Here is a 20,135-nt window from a genome sequence, read left to right as displayed (position 1 = left end):
ATTTTCATAATATTATACAGTGGAATGGATGATTTACGCAGTGATTTAGCACCAAAGGCAACCAATGGTGATTTAGCACCAAAGGGCTACTTGAAGAGGTGAGAAAAACTTATGAGATTTCAACGTGCGGGCACATGGAACTCATTTAACATTGATGCATGGTACTAGAAAAAATAAAGCAAATTTAAATAATTTTGTTACAATTATCATGTCACAAAAATTGTTTCATGGTACTAGAGAGAATAAAACAATTTTACATATTTTTTTTTACAATTATCATATCACAAAGATTGTTTCATTCTCATTTGTCACATGTTACCTTTAAATCCATTATACATTTTACCTTTTCTTTATTTTTTATTTTCTTATCTTTGGGTTAAATTTAGGGGTGGCAATTTTTTGTCCGAGTTCACTTGCCGTATTTTGTCTGACCGGAATAAAACAAGTTTGGACAGAAATTGTGTTAATGAGGGCCCGATCCAAACATGGCGTGGTTGTCAGGATTTAAATCCTAGTCGAGTCCGAACATGGAAATTCGGACAATCGGACCCTTTTATCTCTAAAATTTTAAAAACCCACATTCTTAAACCCAATTGTTTTAAGCCTAATCTTCCAAAACCTTTAAACATATATTATTTTGTTCTATTAAGACTTAGATTTATGTATGATTTAAGTTAGGTATTGGATTGTTGACATTGTTTTTTTTATATTTAAAGTGAATTAAATTACTTTTGTAAAATTTAATATTTGAGTGAACTTAAATGTATCTTATAGAATTCAGACAACTTGGTTTTAAAAGAAACCGGGTCTGGACAAGTTAAGTTTGTTTGGATTTAAAACTAGGCTGGCTTTGGACAATAAGTTTATCTATTTATAATAGTAGTTGTCCGAAATCGGTTTCGCTCAGACCCGAATTTTTGCTATCCCTAGTTAAATTGTTGGCCAGTGAAAACTAGAGAAAGTGTCACATTTGATTACTTAGATGTGCCCATTTTAAAATAGAGAACTAGTTGAACAGTGATGTAGAAAAATGGATGTTGTTTATATATATATATATATGGTAAATATCTTGAGTCGATATCTTACTATGGTCATTTCTTATTTTGAGTATTGAAGTTCAATTTATATTATTTTTGTTACTCAATTTTAATTTGTGTTTACTAATAAGATATCAAGAGAATTATGGGAGAATTTAATGACATGTACACATGATTTACAATATTAACATCAGTTAGCCCTTCTATCTGCATATACAGACATGACAGTCATTAAAAAAGGCACGTGATGACTTTTAGAGACACGACACATGCTATGTCGACTTGGTGAACTAGTTAATAAGAATGGTCACGTGACTCTCTTTAATGATGTGGCATATCCACATATATAAATGATGTGTAAACTGGTATTGAAATAATAAATCTATCATATACGTCATCAAATTCTCTCTAGAATCTTCTCAGTATCTTCTTAACCAACACAAATTAAAATTGCTTGATCAAAATGATAACTTCGATATTTAAAATGAAAAATAACTATAGCACAATACCCACAAAAAAAAATTACCATATATATATATATATATTTATAAACCGGATTTTCTTATAATTGTCTATTTGGCAACCGCACAAACATCCAAAGCAAGAGATCAGTGCGAATTAGTAATTTAAAATTACAAATAAATTATTGAATGTTTTTTTAAATTATTAATTAATATTATCAATTTTTTTAATAAATAAAATAAATAAATAAATAAATAAAAAGAGTGGGTGTTAAGATGCCTGCCGTCCACTTCAAGTGGTGGGGGGATCCATCATCTATCCATCAAGCACTGGCTCCATTTACATAACGAAACAAGCCTGAGAACAACCCAATATAAAAGAACCACCTCTTATCGCTTCCCACCGTCTCCATCTACTTTATCCATAACCCATCATCTCCACTGCCTCCACTGAGCCCCCTCCTCTCTCATTCCCTCCCCTCCATCTCGGCGCCAATGGCCGCCACTGCCCTCTCCTTCTCCCCACCCCTCTCTTCTCCTCCCTCCCCCAAGCCCACCTGTCTGTTCCTTATATCCTCTTCTTCTTCTTCTTCTTCTTCTTCCTCCTCGTCTTTGCCTTCTTTTGCTCTGCAAATCATCCAATCGAGAACCTTATGTCGACCGATTCTGTCCAGGAAACCCTACCCTCAATTTGCAGTAGCTGCGGCTCCTGCTGAAGCTGTCCTCGTTGAGGAAGACCAGAACGAGGCTGATGTGGCGGCCGCCGTTGATTCACCTCCCCCTACAAAGCCGAAGACCGGCAAGGCCGCGCTGCCGCTTAAGAGAGACCGCAGGCGGTCCAAGCGGTTCTTGGAGATCCAGAAGCTCAGGGAGAACAAAAAGGAGTATGATGTTCCTACTAGTATAGCTTTGGTCAGGCAGACGGCGAATACTAAGTTTGTGGAGTCTGTGGAGGCGCATTTCCGGCTTAATCTTGATCCTAAATACAACGACCAGCAACTGAGAGCTACTGTATGGGCTTCTGGAATTTTGATTTGAGATTTTTGTGGTGAAAAATGAGTTTTTTTTTAAAAAAAATTTATATGTTTTCTTTTTTATGTTTTTTTGCAGGTGAATTTGCCTAAGGGAACAGGGCAGAAAGTTAAAGTAGCTGTTCTCACTCAAGGCGGGTAACCATGCCTTGTTTTTGCGTTTGTTGTTGTTAGCATTGTGGTTAATTCTGCTTCTGATGTCTGTATTTGGTGATATTTTGTTGATCTCGTGTCCTGGGTAAAGTTTATAGGCCTCATTGGTTGCCTGATTGACTAACATATGACCATAAATCAAATGCTCCCAATTGGCTTTGAAAACTAATTTATTTAATTATTTCTAATTTGCATTTTTGTGGGTGCTTCTGGTGAGCAGTTTTGATAAACGTGATTATGGAATAGATGGAAGCTGCTTTTATATGATAAATTATTATCTAATAGCTTGATTAGGAGCAGTGCCAACAATCTTTTTAATTATTTGATGATAAGTGGATAAGGTTGTTTTATTCTTATTCATAATTCACTATGTGTGGGTAGATTAGATGTCTATTGTGCCTGTAAGTTCTTAATCCAGCCTATGACCTGTGCCAGCTATTGTTCTTTCCTGTAAACTTATGAAAATAATGGCTTAAGTTATTTTTGTGCAGTGAAATAATTATAATGGTTGGTGTAACATGGTATACGGTAAGTCCTTGGTTGTTCCATTTGACATCTTGGGCTCATGAAATACATTTGAATTCCTGATGAAGTAATTGAAGTCTTCCATTTACAATAGCAAAAAAGATGTATATAAATAGATGTAACATGGTATACGGTATTTTCTTTTCAATGGTTTAGATACAAAAAAGATGTATCTAGCTGCCTTAACTCTGATGTATATAAATAGAAATCATTTTCAAAATGTATGTGGCGTATCATTTGTGCTGTTGATTAAACTATTTGGTCCACTATGGGCTGGCAGGCTGAAGCCGGCCTTAGTTTTGAGTTTCCTAAGTGTAAGTCCTTAACATTTTGTAGGCAGATTATGAACATATGCTAAGCCAGGCTTGTTTTTCTTTAAGATTTGATTGGTATCTCTATATCTGACCCCTGTCCGTGGCTTGATTTTAACTTGGACTTATATAACTGATAGTTTATTGTGCTAATCTTTTGAGTATGAGGTAATTATCATTTGCATTTTATGCCATCTTTTAAGTATTATAAGCCATTGAAGTCAAAAAGCTGAGCCTTGACATGAGCTTGGATTAGCTTAAACCTTAGAATGTTAGATGTAAACCAAACATTTTAGCTGACCTAATTCACCCAAAAGCTTGAGTTGATTGAATGAGAAACCCAAGTTTATTTATTCAAACCTCTATTTTCTAAATTAACTGATGTGGGCCTATTAGTTACTTTAACACAGCTCCTTGATACGTTTTAGTCTATTTTAACTAACCACATTGCAAACGAACCAAACAAACCAAGCTCTGATATCATGTTAGTTGCAAACATTTTACCTTGACCCGATTCAATTCAAAAGCTTAGGCTAATAGGATGTGAAATTCAGGCTTATATATTCAAATCTATATTTTCCAAATTAATTGTGGAACTATTAGTTACTCTAACAAAGAAGAAGTAGATAATGCTCATGTAGAGCATAGTGTATTTCTAATCTAAGCTTGAGGTAATATGGGAAAATTTGCATTTAATTGGTATGGTCTAGTCTATCACTACTCACAAGATGTCATGAACTTAACTTGCTGTGCAACTTTTAGGCTATAATAAATGTATTAAAAAAATTTTAATTTTCAATTGACTTCTGAATCCTGTGAGATAAATGATTCACTTTGCATTTTCTAGCTTATAAATTGTCAGCCAAGAAAGAGAAATACTTTCAGCTGTTCTATATAACTAATTTCCTTTTGACTTCTTTATTGTGATCTATCTGTCCCCAAATTTCATGTAGGTTAATCATGGTTTCATTCAGATTTTAATGAGCCCTGTCAATGTGAACCAAACATTTGCAACATGGGGGATCACTTGGAAATAAGTGTATTATGGTTCATTATTGAGATTCCTGCATTTTGAACCTCAAAACCTGCATGTGAATAAGGATATGCTTTCAACTGTTGTTGTACATGCATTGGCAATGTTATGAATTCCTGCAGTAGTTGACTTCAACATATTCTTGTATTCTAATTTGAATCAATTTATAAGACAGGCATATGCAATTTTACTTTAGAGTTAGAAATCATTCCTTGTAAAATCTTGATGAAATAGTGTAAGCAGACTGAGTTCCATTGTTCCGTCCTTGTCATAGCAAGCAAATTAGTCTAAGCCAGTCAACTGATTACATAAGGAAGAAATTATCGGCAGTTTTATATATTAAAGTGGAGTTTGAAAGTAAATAAGTCTCACTGACCTTCCAATGTAGTTCCAAAATGGTTTAGGAGATCATTTTATGGAAGAATTTATGTTCAATTTCTCCTGTATCATGGTTTATTGCCTGCAACTTCATAACTTTGGTGCTATTATTAATTTCTTCATCTGCAACTTCATTTAATTGTTTGGGAGGATGAGATTCGTCTTTACTTTAATCAGAAAAAATCATATTGAATCTAGCTAACATTTTATGATTGTTTGCGGGATTGCAGTCTGCCTTAAAATTTCATTTGTTGGATAATCTTGTCTAGATTATGGCAACTTTAAGAACCTATTACACTAAATGATTGAACTTCGAGTGTTTCAGGTGAAAAAATTGATGAAGCTAAAAATGCTGGAGCTGATATTGTGGGTGGAGAGGAATTGATTCAACAAATTAAGGAAGGATTTATGGAATTTGATAAATTAATTGCTTCTCCAGATATGATGCCTAAGGTATTGTTCTGATTTGATGCTGCCCTTTATGATACTTTAGTTTCTTATATAAGATGTCAATTAAATGACTGTGAAGAGATGAAACCCCAGATAAGTCTTTTAATTTTTTCTATATCAATTATGTTCCAGAAAATAATTTATCCTGCTAATACTCTCAGTAGTGTTTTTAAGCTTGTTTAAGGTTATCGTTCTGTAATTTGCCAAACTTAAAGATTTGGTTGTCTGTGAAATATTTACTAGAAGTTTACATTCATTTATTGGCTCTTAGGAGTCCTTTTTAGTGAGAAAACCATACTGGAATGGTAACCTAGTTAAATTGGCAGTCTTCTGTATGAGAGATGAGCACCATCTTTACCAGTTAAAAGAATGGATTTGCAATTATCTTTCAAAAACATTAGTTCAAAAAATAGTCGTGAAATGAATTTTGGGAGCAAATTTTTTTTCTTGTTCCTGTATGAAATGGAAGGATGACACTTCTGCCGTTTGCTCACAGGGAGGAAGTCCAAGATCATGACTCTCCCATTTTACTTATTACCTGTAGGTAATGTGATTCTAGGAAAACTTAGTAACTAGAAAGAATTTTTGACTTTTTGCAAGAAAATTGAATGATAATCATGAGATTGTGCAATTTAAGATGATGTTGAAGGTTGTATCTTCTGCCTGAAGTAATAGTTATGGATTCATGACACTTGACAATTATTGAGAATGGATGTAATAAGCCACAACATTGACATCCTTGTTTCATGTGCGGTGTTTCAAATTAAATATTAATCACTATATATTGAAGAATAATTGCGACATTTTAAATGTAGTTTCCCTGTTCAGTGCATGAACATTTTGAGGGATGCTGTGTGTTGCAATACTAACATTTTTCCAATTTCTTTGTTCTATTGTAAGGTTGCCAGTTTGGGGAAACTATTAGGTCCACGTGGACTTATGCCAAATCCTAAAGCTGGTACTGTCGCGACAGATATACCACAGGTATGACTGACAATAAAATCTAAAATCTGGTTTATATTTCCAATCTTGTTTTTGGCACCTGAAAAAGTGTGCTACTGACATGCTCTTGGTCTACAAGATCTCTTGCATTAATGTGAAATGAAATGTTTCAGTTTCTCATATATTCTCCCAGTTACTATATTTTCCATATTTTGCTGACTGTCATCTACAGATATTAAAAAAAAAAATTGCAACTACGGTTTTGGTTATCTTGGTTTCATTCCACAAAGATAGTTGAGATCTTTATTGTGCCTGAAGCAAAAGACACACTAGCTAAAAAGCTTTGGCTATTCAATTTGAATTGTTTAATTGCATCCAATATTCTTGCTGGCTCTTCTGCAGACTGAATTTCTAGCTTCAGATTTGCATTGCCATGTGATTCCAAGTAGAGGTTGTTAGGTTAAGCTGTTGGTTCAGCAATCAGCATAAAATGATTGAAGAAGCAGTGGCATCATTGACAGGACTACTGAACATACTGCTGCTAATGTGGCATCCCCAAGTTCCAATGGGACACATGAATGCTTTACATGCTAACTAAAGAGCAATGCTTTACAGATTCCTCTGGTGATTTGCATTTTTTTTATTGTTCAACCTATCAGGGTTGAGTGCTGTAGGTGCCATTTAGGTGCCTGGCTTCCCCAGATCAGGTTCTATGACAGCCAAATGTGCAGTTTATTGCCATGTGGTTAGTCACATATTATTCAAGCTGCCGGAGATTTGAAGTGTTTCTTTGGTGGAGTTTTTAGATGTCCACTTTATGCTTCTTTCATAAGCAGTTCTTGTTTGGGCTCAGTCCACTGGATCAGGCTTGGGGATCAATTCCCATTTATTAGTTGTTCTAAAGCCAACCACATGGGGCTTGATTAGGTAAACAATAAAGTGGGTTGTGGTTGTACTAGAATTTTCCCTATCCCATTGACATAGGGTTTTCTTTAGCGCTAAAAAAGGTTTTATTACTTGGAATACTTCAATTGCTAGTATTTGAATTCAGAAGGGCACAGAATTCAATATCCACTACTAATGCTAGAAAACCCTAAAAATCTTAATGAGGTTTTCCACAAACCATTCTTGAGTACTTGTCAGTAGCATTATTGAAATAATTCCTCACAGCACTACTCAGGACTTGTGTTTAAGTGCTTGCATACAAAAAACTATACTTCCAGCTGCATAATTATGTTACTTGTAGTTTAGTGAACTTACCAACCAACAAAAAATATTTGCTACTGTTTGCTAGTCGTATGCTTTAGTTTTTAATATATTTGCATATGTATCATTATTAGCCATGGAGTGTTATATTATTTAAGGTTAGGAGTTTCATTGTTAGCAAGATCCCCAGCTGTTGTATCTGTTATCATCGGCGGGGCTACATCTTTTTCTTTTGAGAATAGCGTAGTCAAAGTAGGCCAAGTTGGTAGCCTTTTTCTAGACATAGTCTTGAAGCTGGGAAATTGAAAATTACTAAATTGTAATGTTTAGAATTTGGAAGCTCACACAATGATTCGTCTTGTCAGGCTATCCAAGAATTCAAAAAAGGAAAGGTTGAGTTTCGAGTGGATAAAACTGGGATTGTTCATCTGCCTTTTGGAAAAGTAAACTTTCCGGATGAGGATCTTATTGTAAACCTGATTGCTGCAGTTGTACGTTCCTTTTGCCTCTCTCTACTTTCCTCTGAAAACAATTTAGGTCATTTGCTACTTAATATGTATATCTATTTTTAAAATTTTTTTTCATTTCTTATTTTATTCAGAGATCTGTTGAAGCCAACAAGCCTTCTGGTGCCAAAGGAGTTTACTGGAAAAGTGCACATATTTGCTCATCAATGGGGCCCTCAATAAGGTTGAATATAAGAGAAATGCTTGATTACAAGCCCCCAACAACAACCTAGACTGTTATTTAACAATTGTAAAGCATGCTTTTATCGTTTGTAGTCTTCCATTATCCTCAGAAGCAGTGGAACTTAAAGGATGTAATTTAGTTCAGTTTTCATTACTAATGTGATGGTGAATAACATTGTGCTTTGCATAAAGCTAGTGTTGGTAATGTTTGTAAGGTTTTTGTTTCGGGGTAGGTATTCTGTATCGAGAGGCAAAACCATAGTGATGTTTACCAGGCTATTCAGGCCTTGTTTTTTTTTGTTGATTTGGATGGCTTGTTTTGCAAGGGGGGTCTAAATTTATTTATTTTTCATTTTTTGGGCCTTTCACAGGATTTGCTTTGTTTCTGGCCTTATTCGGTATCATGTAATGTATGGGAAAGTGGAATGGGAATGTTTGGAAGTAAGGAAAGAAATGTTTTGATTACTTTTAATTTAAAATTTTTGGCTTATAAATATTATCAGAAAATGCTTTATACTGATTTTATATTGCACATAGCATTATTTTATTTTATCTTATTTTATCGGAATAAAATGGGTAAGTCAGTTGCCTCAGTTGCACATAGCATTTGATATTATTGCCATAATCTTTTTATTAATTCATGTTAAATAGTTGAAGAATATATTTCTTTTATTTTATTTTTGTATTCAATAATTTTATTTTATAAAAAAAATATTATTTTATATACTTTATTAAAACACTTTCTTTTTTTTTTTGTTAATTATTGGTCAACAATTCAGTAGTTTGATAAATTTATATTTTTTGGCGCATTTGCATTCTATTGATGGTTTATGAGAGAAGAAAAGGTTCCTTCAAAACCAGTGGCGTTTCTCTTGCTGTATTATAAAAGCACTGCACCAATAAATGCTGAATAATAAAATGCATAAAGAAAGGAGAACAAGAAGCACAAGAAAAGAAAAAGAAACAATAACAAGCAACTTTAAATGACATTAAAGGAGAGATCAATAATGCAATGAGTTGCAAACAAAATGATACTTCACCCGTTTCAATTAGAATTTGTATCTTTTTCCCTAAAAAAATGCATCAAAATTTTGTACAGCAAATAATTCTTCCCTTTAATATTTCAATGAACCCTGAGCCAGTTGAGAACTTCATTTTCTTGTTACTTTAAAGCAAGCATGATCTAAAAGTTAAAATATATTGGATGAATGGTAATGTTAGACATTTCTAATAATAATCAATCATTTTTATTAACAACTAAATTATGAACCAATGAAAAACATTTATAATATATGAAGTATATTACAAATGGATATGACATAAATGATGTTACCTCCCACTAACGATAAAATTTAGATAGTTGCCATCTCTTTTGATAAAAAAATAGAAAAACGACATTAGGGCTTATTGAATTCTCTTTCCAAATTTCTCACACATACACTACAAAACATATCAAAAGCATATATTATATATCACATTTTAAGTAGATGTAAGCATATATTATATATGCTCTTGTTAACAAGAGAAAATATTCATCTCAAAAATTGTCGAACATGTCACATGTGTACAATAGACAAATTAATTTTTTTTTAGATTATGTTAATTCACAAAATAATTCAATAGGCGACATGTAACAAAATATAATGAACATTGGGGTAACGACACATTATACTTGCAAAACTATGAATGGTATGGATCCCATGTTGATGCCGGCCAAGAACATGAAGTGTATATCTTGGAATTCTTATGCAAATTAGTTACATAACTGGCTAAACAATCTCATATGAGCTCACAAGTTTAACTACATGATATTCATATGATGGGTTGGTTAGGAGGACATCACCAACCAAAGTTGCTTGGTTGCCACTTTATATATACGTTTCAAAATGAGAAAATTTACTCGCATGAATCAAAGATACATAGCAAATAAGAGACGTTAATGGTAAAGTCAATGACGGATCAATTAATGCCAATCATAAATGAAGAAAGCACACAACTTGTGATGTTACTTCTTTTCGTGGTTGCCTTAATGAAAAGAGACGATAATGGTAATGAAATCTTGATGAATTTCTAAATAAGTTTTTAAATAAGATTAATTTTGTAAAGTTAATAATTTTTTTTTTTATAAATATAATTTAAGACTACCAACTTTTTTAATTGGGGTACGTGAATCGGTTAAAATAGAGATATAAATAGAATCGGAGGGAGTATAACTTTATATGTATCTGTGCTTTATTTTGTTAATAGGCACATAGTTGTAGCCATTAATTGAAAATTTTAGATCATCTTAATGATTACATACTGCAATCATAGGCATAGATGTTATTCAAAATCATAAACGCAAATTATTAATAAATACCAAGTAGTCACAATCTTTGTTTTTGTTAGTACCCTATCTATTGAGGGAAGAACAACACATGGATTAGAAGTACTGCCACGGTCTTCAAATATCGAGATTAGTTAGTCTTCAAAGGTGAAATTAGGCATCTAACATTATATATATTCAAATGGCTACAGTTAGATATATATTCTCGCTTCCACATATTATCTATACAATATAGATTGTATACGCAGGCCATGGTCAGGTTAACCTTGTATAGTTTCTTGAATTTTCACCAAAAGGACTATAGCAGTGGTGGCATACATACTAAGCCGTTGTGAGCATTATAAGGAGCCATCAATACTCTATTAACATTTCTAACAATAATTGCCTTGTTCTTGTTGGTGTTGACCCAGCTCAGTGACTGAAGCATGATGTGGCTTGACTTTTGTGTCATCCTAGAGAAATGGAGAGGTGCTACCCTCGAGCATGGATGCAGGGATGGCGTGGAGTTTTGGCAAAGATGGGTCTAAGCATGGAGCTTTGCAATCAAGCTCGTGGAGAAGCATGGTTTTGAGTATGTGTGTGTTGATTGGCTAATATATCTTTATTAGCATTTTGTCTAAGGTTACCTGCCCAATCGATGGGAGTTATTGTGTTTGTATTAACCTATGGGAAGCTTTAGGAGTGTATTAAGTTTTTTTATGTTAACCTTTCTTTTGACCGGATGATATAGTGGGAAGACTAAGTTGTGACTGGGGTAAGATGCTAATGAAAGAGGGTCTTCCAAACTTTTGACTGTTCTTCTTCTTCTTCTCTGTTTTTTGCTCATTTTTCTTCTAGTTGCGGAGGGGTATCTCTCGCTCACCGGAGGTGTGAATCACAACAATCTGGTATCAGAGCTCACGGTGTGATGGCGAGTGACAGTCCGGTGAGCTTGACACAGCATTGTGTGCCCGTCTTCAAAGGTGAAGAGTACGGGAGGTGGAGTTTGAGAATGAAGACTGTTTTTCAGTCTCAAGACCTCTGGGACTTAGTGGAGAGTGGTATGCCAAAAGGAGAAGATGAAGCAAAGGCGAAAGAGAGTAAGAAGAGGGATGCGAAGGCCAGGTGTCTCATCCAGCAAGCTGTTGATGGGTTAGTTCTTGACAGGATAGCGGAGGCCGAGACTGCACATCAAGCTTGGGAGATAATCAAGAGACAGCATGAAGGCTCTTCAAAGATGGTATCTGTGAGGAAACAAGCTCTTCGCCAAAGCTTTGAAACTCTACAAATGGAAGACAATGAGAGTGTGCAGAGTTATTGGGCAAGGGTCGTCACAATTGTGAACCAAGTGAGAGGGCTTGGGCACAAGCTTTCGGAGGCTGAGGTGGTATCCAAAGTGCTGCGAAGCTTGGCTCCAAAGTTTGACTATGTAGCCGTTGCAATGGAGGAGTCCAGAGATCTGTCGACTCTCACCCTTGATGAGCTCTGCGGGTCACTCCAAGCTCATGAGTTTAGGGTCAACAGACTGTCAGGGAAAGCTAATGAGAAGGCCTTATTCGTCAAGGGTGATACCTCATCATCTCAGACGAAGGAGAAGGGAAGTTCTACATCCTCTACTGGTTGGAGCCCAACCAGAGGTCGAGGGAGGGGGTTCTCTCGAGGAAGGGGTAGAGGAAGATGGTCTAGAGGTCAAGGGAGTGACTCTAAGGCACATATTCAGTGCTTTCATTGTAAAAAATATGGGCATGTTAAGGCCGAGTGTCGAGCGAGGAGTAAGCCCAGAGAGAAAGGAGCTCACTGGTAGTCGAGGAACAGAAATCATGAATGTTCTCAAGGCCAGTGTTGATGATGTTCCGACAACGAATTCAATTTGGCTAGTAGACTCTGGGTGTTCAAGTCACATGACAGGCCAGAGAAGTATGTTTACCAGCCTAGATGAGTCTCAGAAGATCACTGTTCGCCTTGGGGATGATAAGGAGATGAAAGTACTAGGTGTAGGCACTCGCTAGAAGTTGCCATGAAGAATGGAGAAGCCAAGCAAATCGTAGGGAGTCCAGTTAGTCTCGTGTTTGGCTCATAACTCGCTCTCAGTGGGGCAACTCCTTGATAAAGGGTACTCAGTTGTGTTTTGTGAGAACAAATGTATCATCAAGGATGGTCTTACAGCGAATCGCTGGTTGTTATTCAAGTCGAGCAACAACATGTTTCGAGCTGATCTCTCAAGGATCGAGAGAGTCGAATCTAGTCGTGAACAAAGACCGGTGTCCGAATCGTGGCATAGAAGATTTGGACACATAAACTATAGAAGTCTAGAGAAGCTTGCACGAGAGAAGGGAGTTAATGGAATGCCAAAAGTACATTTGGTGTCTCAGATAGTAAAGAGTGCGCTTCATGCAAGCAAGCTAAGGGTGCATTCCCAGTCACAACAAGAGCTGTAAGAAGTTCAAGTCTGCTTATAATCGGTGCATATGGATGTTTGTGGACCAATGAGCACACCTTCGCTGGGAGGTAATAACTATTTCCTTCTTCTTGTTGATGATTTTAGCAGGAAATGCTGGATCTATTGCCTGAAAAGCAAGGGAGAGGCTTTCAGTTGTTTCAAAAAATTCCATGCAATGGTGGAGAGGGAGACAGGAAGGAAACTGAAAGTATTAAGAAGTGATCATGGTGGTGAATTCACTTCACAAGCTTTCAAGGAGTATTGTGAAGAGCTCGGGATTAGGAGAGAGTTCTCGCCTCTATACACCCCAACAAAACGGGGTAGTAGAGCGCAAGAACGTAACTATTGTTGAAATGGTAAGATGTTTGCTCAAAGATGGAGGATTGCCTACTGAATTCTGGGCAGAAGCTGCTGCTACTGCAGTCTACCTGATGAATAGATCCCCTACACATGCTCTGGAAGGAAAAACACCATACGAGATGTGGCATGGAATGAAGCCTGATGTGAGTCATCTCAGGGTGTTTGGTAGTATCGTTTTTGCCTTGATTCCCTCACAGAAGCTCAGTAAATTGGATGACAAGTCCTTGAAGTGTATACTAGTGGGGTATTGTTCTGGTTCAAAGGCTTACAGGCTGTATAATCCAGTAATCTCTAAAGTGTTTGATAGTAGAGATGTAATCTTTCACGAGAATTCAAGGTGGAAGTGGGAAGCAAGTGAAGGTGGGCCAGTGGTGTTAATGGATGAGCAGAATACTAATGAAGATATAGACAAGAGTAATGTCAGTGATGTCACACCCACCCCTTCTACCGAGGTAAATGTGGCACCCATCAGTTAAAATTCCCTTTTAACTGGAAACTGACACCCTGTTTTAAACAAAAGCAGACCTACAAATCACAATTTACAATTTTTCAACAAGTACAGGATTCAAATACATAAATACAACAAATATAATAACTCAAATTTGTGGGTACAACCGCTACAAGATCACGATACCAACAAATATAAAGAAAAGTATGGGACCCACTGCAGTCTTGGACTTAACCCTGACTAGCTCTAAACTTGAACAGTGCAATCTAGGGTCTTGCTCCCTGCAGCATACAGACATTCGATGGCTCAGTAGTGGCTTAATAATTTCAAATATTCAAATACAGTGTATATAAAGTATATAAATACCAACTTCTCAAATAATTTTCCAACTTTTCCAAAATACCAGAATTCTAGCAAAATACATTTTTAAAGAACTTTTGAAACATAAATTCATCACAAATCAATATCAAATCAATTTTCTAAGAAAATCCAAATTGTTGTGAGAGACCGCCTCCTAAGAGCGGCATATGGGCTTCGCCCTCATCACAACCCAAAATAACAAGTAATATAAAAATCCATTCTCAATTCCACACTGAAAAACTCTCCCCCACTTAGCCTGGTCGCGACTAGGGTTGGGAGCCGCAAGGTCTTCATAACCTCGACGTTGGCCCACCGGTCCCGTGTGGTGACTCGGGATCCCGATGTATCATCCAATCGGGGCCTCACGCTCCCACCGATCCGGACAAATCAACACTCGAGTCCACCACGCCACCTCTAAAAGGGCTGGCCCGTGGGGACCCACTCATCGCGATGAGTCGGGCCTTAGCCCGCCGTCACCATCCAAACCAACATGTAAATGTAGCAATAATACAATCAGATAAATCACATCACATGGTCCTTATCCGGGACAAGCATTCACATCACGAAAATAAAACATCATTTCCACAAAAGCCCAATGTCAAAAGTATAACAATGCATAAAACCAAGAAAATCCGGATCCATGATACCATTCCTATTCCAGGAATGAAAACCAATTCCACAAATATTGTTGGTAAAACATTTTAAAATGCTCACATGATTTCACAAATCATTCTAAATCAAAACATATATAACCATCAAAAATAAATACATGAATTGAATAATTAAATCACATATACATGTATTTTTCACTATTCACAAATCACGTATAATTATACGAAACCGATGTATCAATACGATTGTCGGGAACATCAATGACGAAGTAAATATACATGATACCCTCAACATTATACGCCAATTAAACATGATAAAAAGAAATACTTAAACAATTATTTTTCAAAATACTAGCCATTAAATAATTATTTCAAAAATAATAATAATTAATCAATTATTTAAATAATAGCCACTACCAACTCACTCCCTAGTGTCCTTGGGTTCCTTCTAGACACTGGAACTCCCTTCCCAAGACTGACAACACCTAACAAGAATAATAATATAAAAAAATAAATAACACATTTAAACCCAAAAATAAAAATACAATAAACAACAATAGACTCTCTATTGGGCCCACTCACTCCAATCGGTTAAAAACCCCGACCTTGCATTATCCAACCTGGCTTTCAATTGCACTTAAACCAACTCAATTTAGACTAAACACGCTTAAACCAATCGAACCAATCTCAATTCCATCGAACCCAAAGCTCAATTAGACCGAACCAAGCTTAATTGCACTGAACCAAACTCAATCAAACTGAACCAGCTTGAACCAACTCAATTCTTATTCAAAAATCCATTGAACCAACTTGGTTCAGCCCCAAAACCCTTAGCCCAAATCAACTGAACCCAAACCCAAACTATCTCAACTTGATTTGATCAAGCCCCAACTTAACCAAATCAATTCAACTCAACCAAATCAATTTCAACTTGGCTGATCCAACCAAATCAATTTCTGGTTAAACCCAACAAATCAATTCAACCATCTTCATTAACACCTTAATCATCATCATCATCAACTTAATTAATCAAACCAAACCCTAATCTCTAAGCTACAAGAATTGCTACAAGAATTCCTAAGAACCTCATCTCCATTTCAAGCGATTTTCAACCTCGAATACGAGGTTTTTCTAAAACAATTTCAAATACACTCATCATCTACAATAATTAAACATGCTTTTCAACCCAAATAAATCATTTTTCTTCATCAAATCCACCAAATACACACACACATACATTCAAGTATACCAAATAAATAAAATCATCACAATACTTACCAAACAATACTTCATCCTATTCTCCCTCCATCAAGCACAAAGCTCCATCACTGCCATTTTTTTTTTTTTTTAACTCACGGTTTACTGTAGCAGGAAAGAATGAGAAGGAGATGAAGAAGATGAACACTCAAGAGTCTAGATTTTTCTCCCAATGAAGTTTTCAGCCAAAATTTACATTTAGTCCCTCAAAACTTAACTTCTTACAAGTCAGTCCCTGCAAAACTCACAAATGGTCCCTGAATTATGAAATAGTATTTCCTCAAAAAGGTCCTTGGAAACTATCAAATGGTCCCTGAAGTATAACACAATATTTCAAAAAGGTCCCTACTAGCCTTACCTTCAGATCCTTTGGTTTGGAAATATTTTTATATCAATCCCTTTTCTATTTACTTCTTTAACTCAAAATCTTTTAAAAGAAACTTTTACACTTAAGTCCTTGTTCTGATCACCTAGGGTTTCAAATCAATGATTACTCGTAGAAAATTTACTTTTGCAGAATCAGTAGTAATACCCTCGAATATATTTTCCAGCGGATATGTAAAGGTTCAGGTATTACAATCCTTCTCTTAAGAAAAATTTCGTCCCCTCAAATTTCCTTAGCATGTATAAATATGATATCATCAAGTTCAGCTTGTTCCGATCTGTCTCTTTGTTCCAATACCTGCTCGATAAGAATTAACAATCATCGTGTCCGGATGTCAAGTATCCTGGCGATGATCGAAAGTGAACCCGATTCCTCTTATACGTGTTATACACTCAGATACGACACTCTTCCCGATGTGTACTACCGGCTTCCTCACTTCCAAAACTCATACTGATAAAAATAATCTTAGTATTTTTCCACAATCCAAGAGAAAAGCAACTTCTTATTCCCAAGTAGAAATACATCATAATCTGAGATACTGCAGTAGAATACAAAACGTCTCCTAAACGCACACAAGCGATAATAAAACAGAGTTACTTCTACTATCTCAAAGTCCCTCACGCGCTCGTCTTGAACCTCATCCTTGTCTACGAAAGTTTCGCTGATTCAACCTTTCTCGGGCTCCATTGTCAACTGCCGCATGCATAGTCAGGACTCGCATTGGGCATCATCATCATATGCGCTTGCAAACTCCCTGAGAACTCCATACCTCCTTTCTCGATTCGCATATGACTCTGCATCAGGTGAAAAGCGCTCCATGTAGATATTCCTCGTACCGACAGACTATAGAGCTAAAAATCTCGGTATTCATGGTTACCACATAGCGAGCCTGCGGACATAAACATCGGTCGTTGCTTGTTCTTGGTTACTGTGTGCGATAATAGAACTAGAAAGATCTGAGAAGGGTGTCAGGTAGAAATTTAGAGGGTACTTGAGCGTGATATGGGTTTCCATCTCTTCCCTCCTCGTTCGTTCCTCCCTCTCCTTCTCCTGTTCCTCCGCTTTCTCTTCACTACATTCTTCTTCCTCTCTACTGCTTTTCTTCCGAGAAATATCTCTCACTCTTTCTCATTATACCTTGGAGGAGGGTCCTCGTCTCGATCGTCCAAACGCCTTGGTTCCATTACTCAAAAATCCCTTAAGACACTCCAAAATTCCCTGATGAAAAATGCGAGTCGATCTTCTCTCTATCTGTTTACACGATTAAACCAGCTCCGGAGGGAGTGGCCATAATTCATCAGTCCGACAACATGAGCTCGAATCGATGTAACGACGTCGTACACACACCTTTCAGAATCGGCGGAAGGTGATAAAGAAGACGTGAGTTACTCACGAGCTAAACCTCCATATTCTTAAGCACAGGTACACGTCAAAGCGTCTTTCGAATCGCAATATGCGAATCGTGATACTGTCGATCAGACGAAAGAGAATGCCGAACACTCTTCTTTGGCAACTTTTGGTTAACTCATGGATAAAACCAATTCGAGTAAATATCTCGACGCCGTGATCAGGATCACGGTGTCTTCGCTCTCTCTGATGCTCCTCGAATATACAAAACCTACTATCGCTCCTTATTCCCGATATACGACTTGGGTTTTAACTCGATTGGAGATCTCTTAATCACTTCTCTTTGGGCCCTTAACTGCAGTCTAATCCCTACTAAAACCTCAGCAAGTCTAGACATGACTTCTAAAACTTTAGGGCTCGTGATCACAGCGTGAGTCTGCAATGAGGGATATCTCGACCCTACTGTCTCGATACGAAAGATGTCGCGCTTTGCTCTACAGGGTAAATGTGGCGCTCATCGGTTAAAAATTCCCTTTTAGCGGAAACGACACCTCTGTTTTAAACAAAAAGCGAGACCTCAAATCATGGGTTTGATAATTTTTACCGAGTACAGAGTTGAATACATAAATCTAATAAATATAATGACTTTCAATTTAGTGTGACACTGTCTGAGATCACGTAGACCAACAAATAAAGAAAGTATAGGGACCCACTGCGAGTCCTGGACTCAACCCTGACTAGCTCTAAACTCGATCAGGCAATCTAGGGTCTTGCTCCTGCAGTTACAGCACATTCAGTTGGTCGGTAGTGGCTTAATAATTTCTAAAATACTAAAATACGATTGTCATATAAAGTATATAAATACCAACTTCTCGAAATAATTTTCCAACTTTTTCCAAAATATTGAGAATTCTAGTAAAATACATAAAGAACTTTTGAAACATAAACTCATCACAAATCAATATCAAATCGATTTTCTAAGAAAATCAAATTGTTGTGAGAGACTGCCCTCTAAGAGCGGCAGTGAGCTTCCTCATGCACGACCCAAAATAACAAGTAATATAAAAATCTCAGTTTCTCGATTCCACGGCACTGAGAAACTCTCCCACACTTGGCGCCGTCGCGACTAGGTTGAGGAGCACGCCAGGTCTTCCTATGCACCTTGACGTTGGCCCTAGGTCCCGTGTGGTGACTCTGGGATCGATGTATCATCCAATCGAGGGCCTACGCTCCCACCTGATCTGCACAAATCAACACTCAGTCCACACTTTGGCCACCTCTGAAGGCTGGGCCCGTGGGGACCCACTACTGCGAGTGGTCGGACGCCCAGCCCGCTGTCGACCCGTCCAAACCCACAGCATGTAAATGTAGCAATAATACAAAGCTGTATAAATCACATCACATGGGATCCTTATCCAGGACAAGCATTCACATCACGAAAATAAACATCATTTCCACAAAGCCAATGTCAAAAGTATAACAATGCATAAAACCAGTAAAATCCAGATCCATGATACCATTCCTATTCCAGGAATGAAAACCAATTCCACAAATATTGTTGGTAAAACATTTTTAAAAATGCTCCACATGATTTCACAAATCATTCCAAATCAGCATATATAACCATCAGAAAATAAATACATGAATTGAATAATTAAATCACATATACATGTATTTTCACTATTCACAAATACGTATAATTATACGAAACTGATGTATCAATACGATTGTCAGGAACATCAACAGCAAGTAAATATACGTATACCTCAACATTATACGCCAATTAAACATGATAAAAAGAAATACTTAAACAATTATTTTCAAAATACTAGCCATTAAATAATTATTTCAAAATAATAATAATTAATCAATTATTTAAAATAATAGCCACTACCAACTCACCTGGTGTCCTTGGGTTCCTTCCTAGACCTGAAACTCCCTCCCAAGACTGAATAACACCTAACAAGAATAATATAATAAAAATAAATATCACATTTTAAACCCAAATAAAATACAATAAACAACAATAGACTCTCTATTGGGCCCACTCACTCAATCGGTTAAAACCGACCTTGCATTATCAACTGGCTTTCAATTGCATAAACCAACTCAATTTTAGACTAAACACAGTTAAACCAATCTGAAATCCAATCTCCAATTCCATTGAACCAAGCTCAACTGTACTGGAACCAAGCTTAATTGCACTGAACCAAACCCAATCAAACTGAACCAGCTTGTACCAACTCCAATTCTTATTCAAAATCCATTGAACCAACTTGGTTCAGCCCAAAACCCTTAGCCCAAATCAACTAGAACCCAAACCCAAACCATCTCAACTTGAGTTTGATCAAGCCCAACTTAAACCAACCAATTCAATCCAACCAAATCACAACTTGGTTTGATCCA

The 20,135-nt window shown here is 36.6% G+C and overlaps 2 protein-coding genes across 2 annotated transcripts; both read left to right on the top strand.

Annotated features, from left to right (window-relative positions):
* The first annotated feature begins 1,884 nt into the window (after nucleotides 1-1,884).
* LOC120273611 (50S ribosomal protein L1, chloroplastic) lies at nucleotides 1,885-8,568 on the top strand. Its single transcript, XM_039280271.1, has 6 exons — nucleotides 1,885-2,509; nucleotides 2,609-2,663; nucleotides 5,255-5,382; nucleotides 6,280-6,363; nucleotides 7,893-8,018; nucleotides 8,129-8,568. The coding sequence occupies exons 1-6, from the start codon at nucleotides 1,994-1,996 to the stop codon at nucleotides 8,264-8,266; spliced, it is 1,047 nt and encodes a 348-aa protein (XP_039136205.1). The 5' UTR covers nucleotides 1,885-1,993; the 3' UTR covers nucleotides 8,267-8,568.
* A 2,881-nt stretch (nucleotides 8,569-11,449) lies between these two features.
* LOC120273134 lies at nucleotides 11,450-13,183 on the top strand. The gene is made up of 3 exons (XM_039279780.1): nucleotides 11,450-12,171; nucleotides 12,275-12,506; nucleotides 13,070-13,183. The coding sequence occupies exons 1-3, from the start codon at nucleotides 11,450-11,452 to the stop codon at nucleotides 13,181-13,183; spliced, it is 1,068 nt and encodes a 355-aa protein (XP_039135714.1).
* The last annotated feature ends 6,952 nt before the right edge of the window (nucleotides 13,184-20,135 follow it).

Source organism: Dioscorea cayenensis, chromosome 12 (assembly GCF_009730915.1).
Source record: "Dioscorea cayenensis subsp. rotundata cultivar TDr96_F1 chromosome 12, TDr96_F1_v2_PseudoChromosome.rev07_lg8_w22 25.fasta, whole genome shotgun sequence".
NCBI classification, from domain to species: Eukaryota; Viridiplantae; Streptophyta; class Magnoliopsida; order Dioscoreales; family Dioscoreaceae; genus Dioscorea; species Dioscorea cayenensis.
The sequence above is the reverse complement of the archived record's forward strand: the minus strand, read 5'-3'. Positions and strand labels throughout refer to the sequence as shown.

Coding starts and splice junctions, on each gene's coding strand:
- LOC120273611 (XM_039280271.1), top strand. CDS start 1,994: ATGGCCGCCACTGCCCTCTCCTTCTCCCCACCCCTCTCTTCTCCTCCC. Junction 5,383..6,279: donor CTCCAGATATGATGCCTAAG/GTATTGTTCTGA, acceptor TTCTATTGTAAG/GTTGCCAGTTTGGGGAAACT. Junction 8,019..8,128: donor TAAACCTGATTGCTGCAGTT/GTACGTTCCTTT, acceptor TATTTTATTCAG/AGATCTGTTGAAGCCAACAA.
- LOC120273134 (XM_039279780.1), top strand. CDS start 11,450: ATGGCGAGTGACAGTCCGGTGAGCTTGACACAGCATTGTGTGCCCGTC. Junction 12,172..12,274: donor ACCAGAGGTCGAGGGAGGGG/GTTCTCTCGAGG, acceptor GGGCATGTTAAG/GCCGAGTGTCGAGCGAGGAG. Junction 12,507..13,069: donor GGGATGATAAGGAGATGAAA/GTACTAGGTGTA, acceptor TGATTTTAGCAG/GAAATGCTGGATCTATTGCC.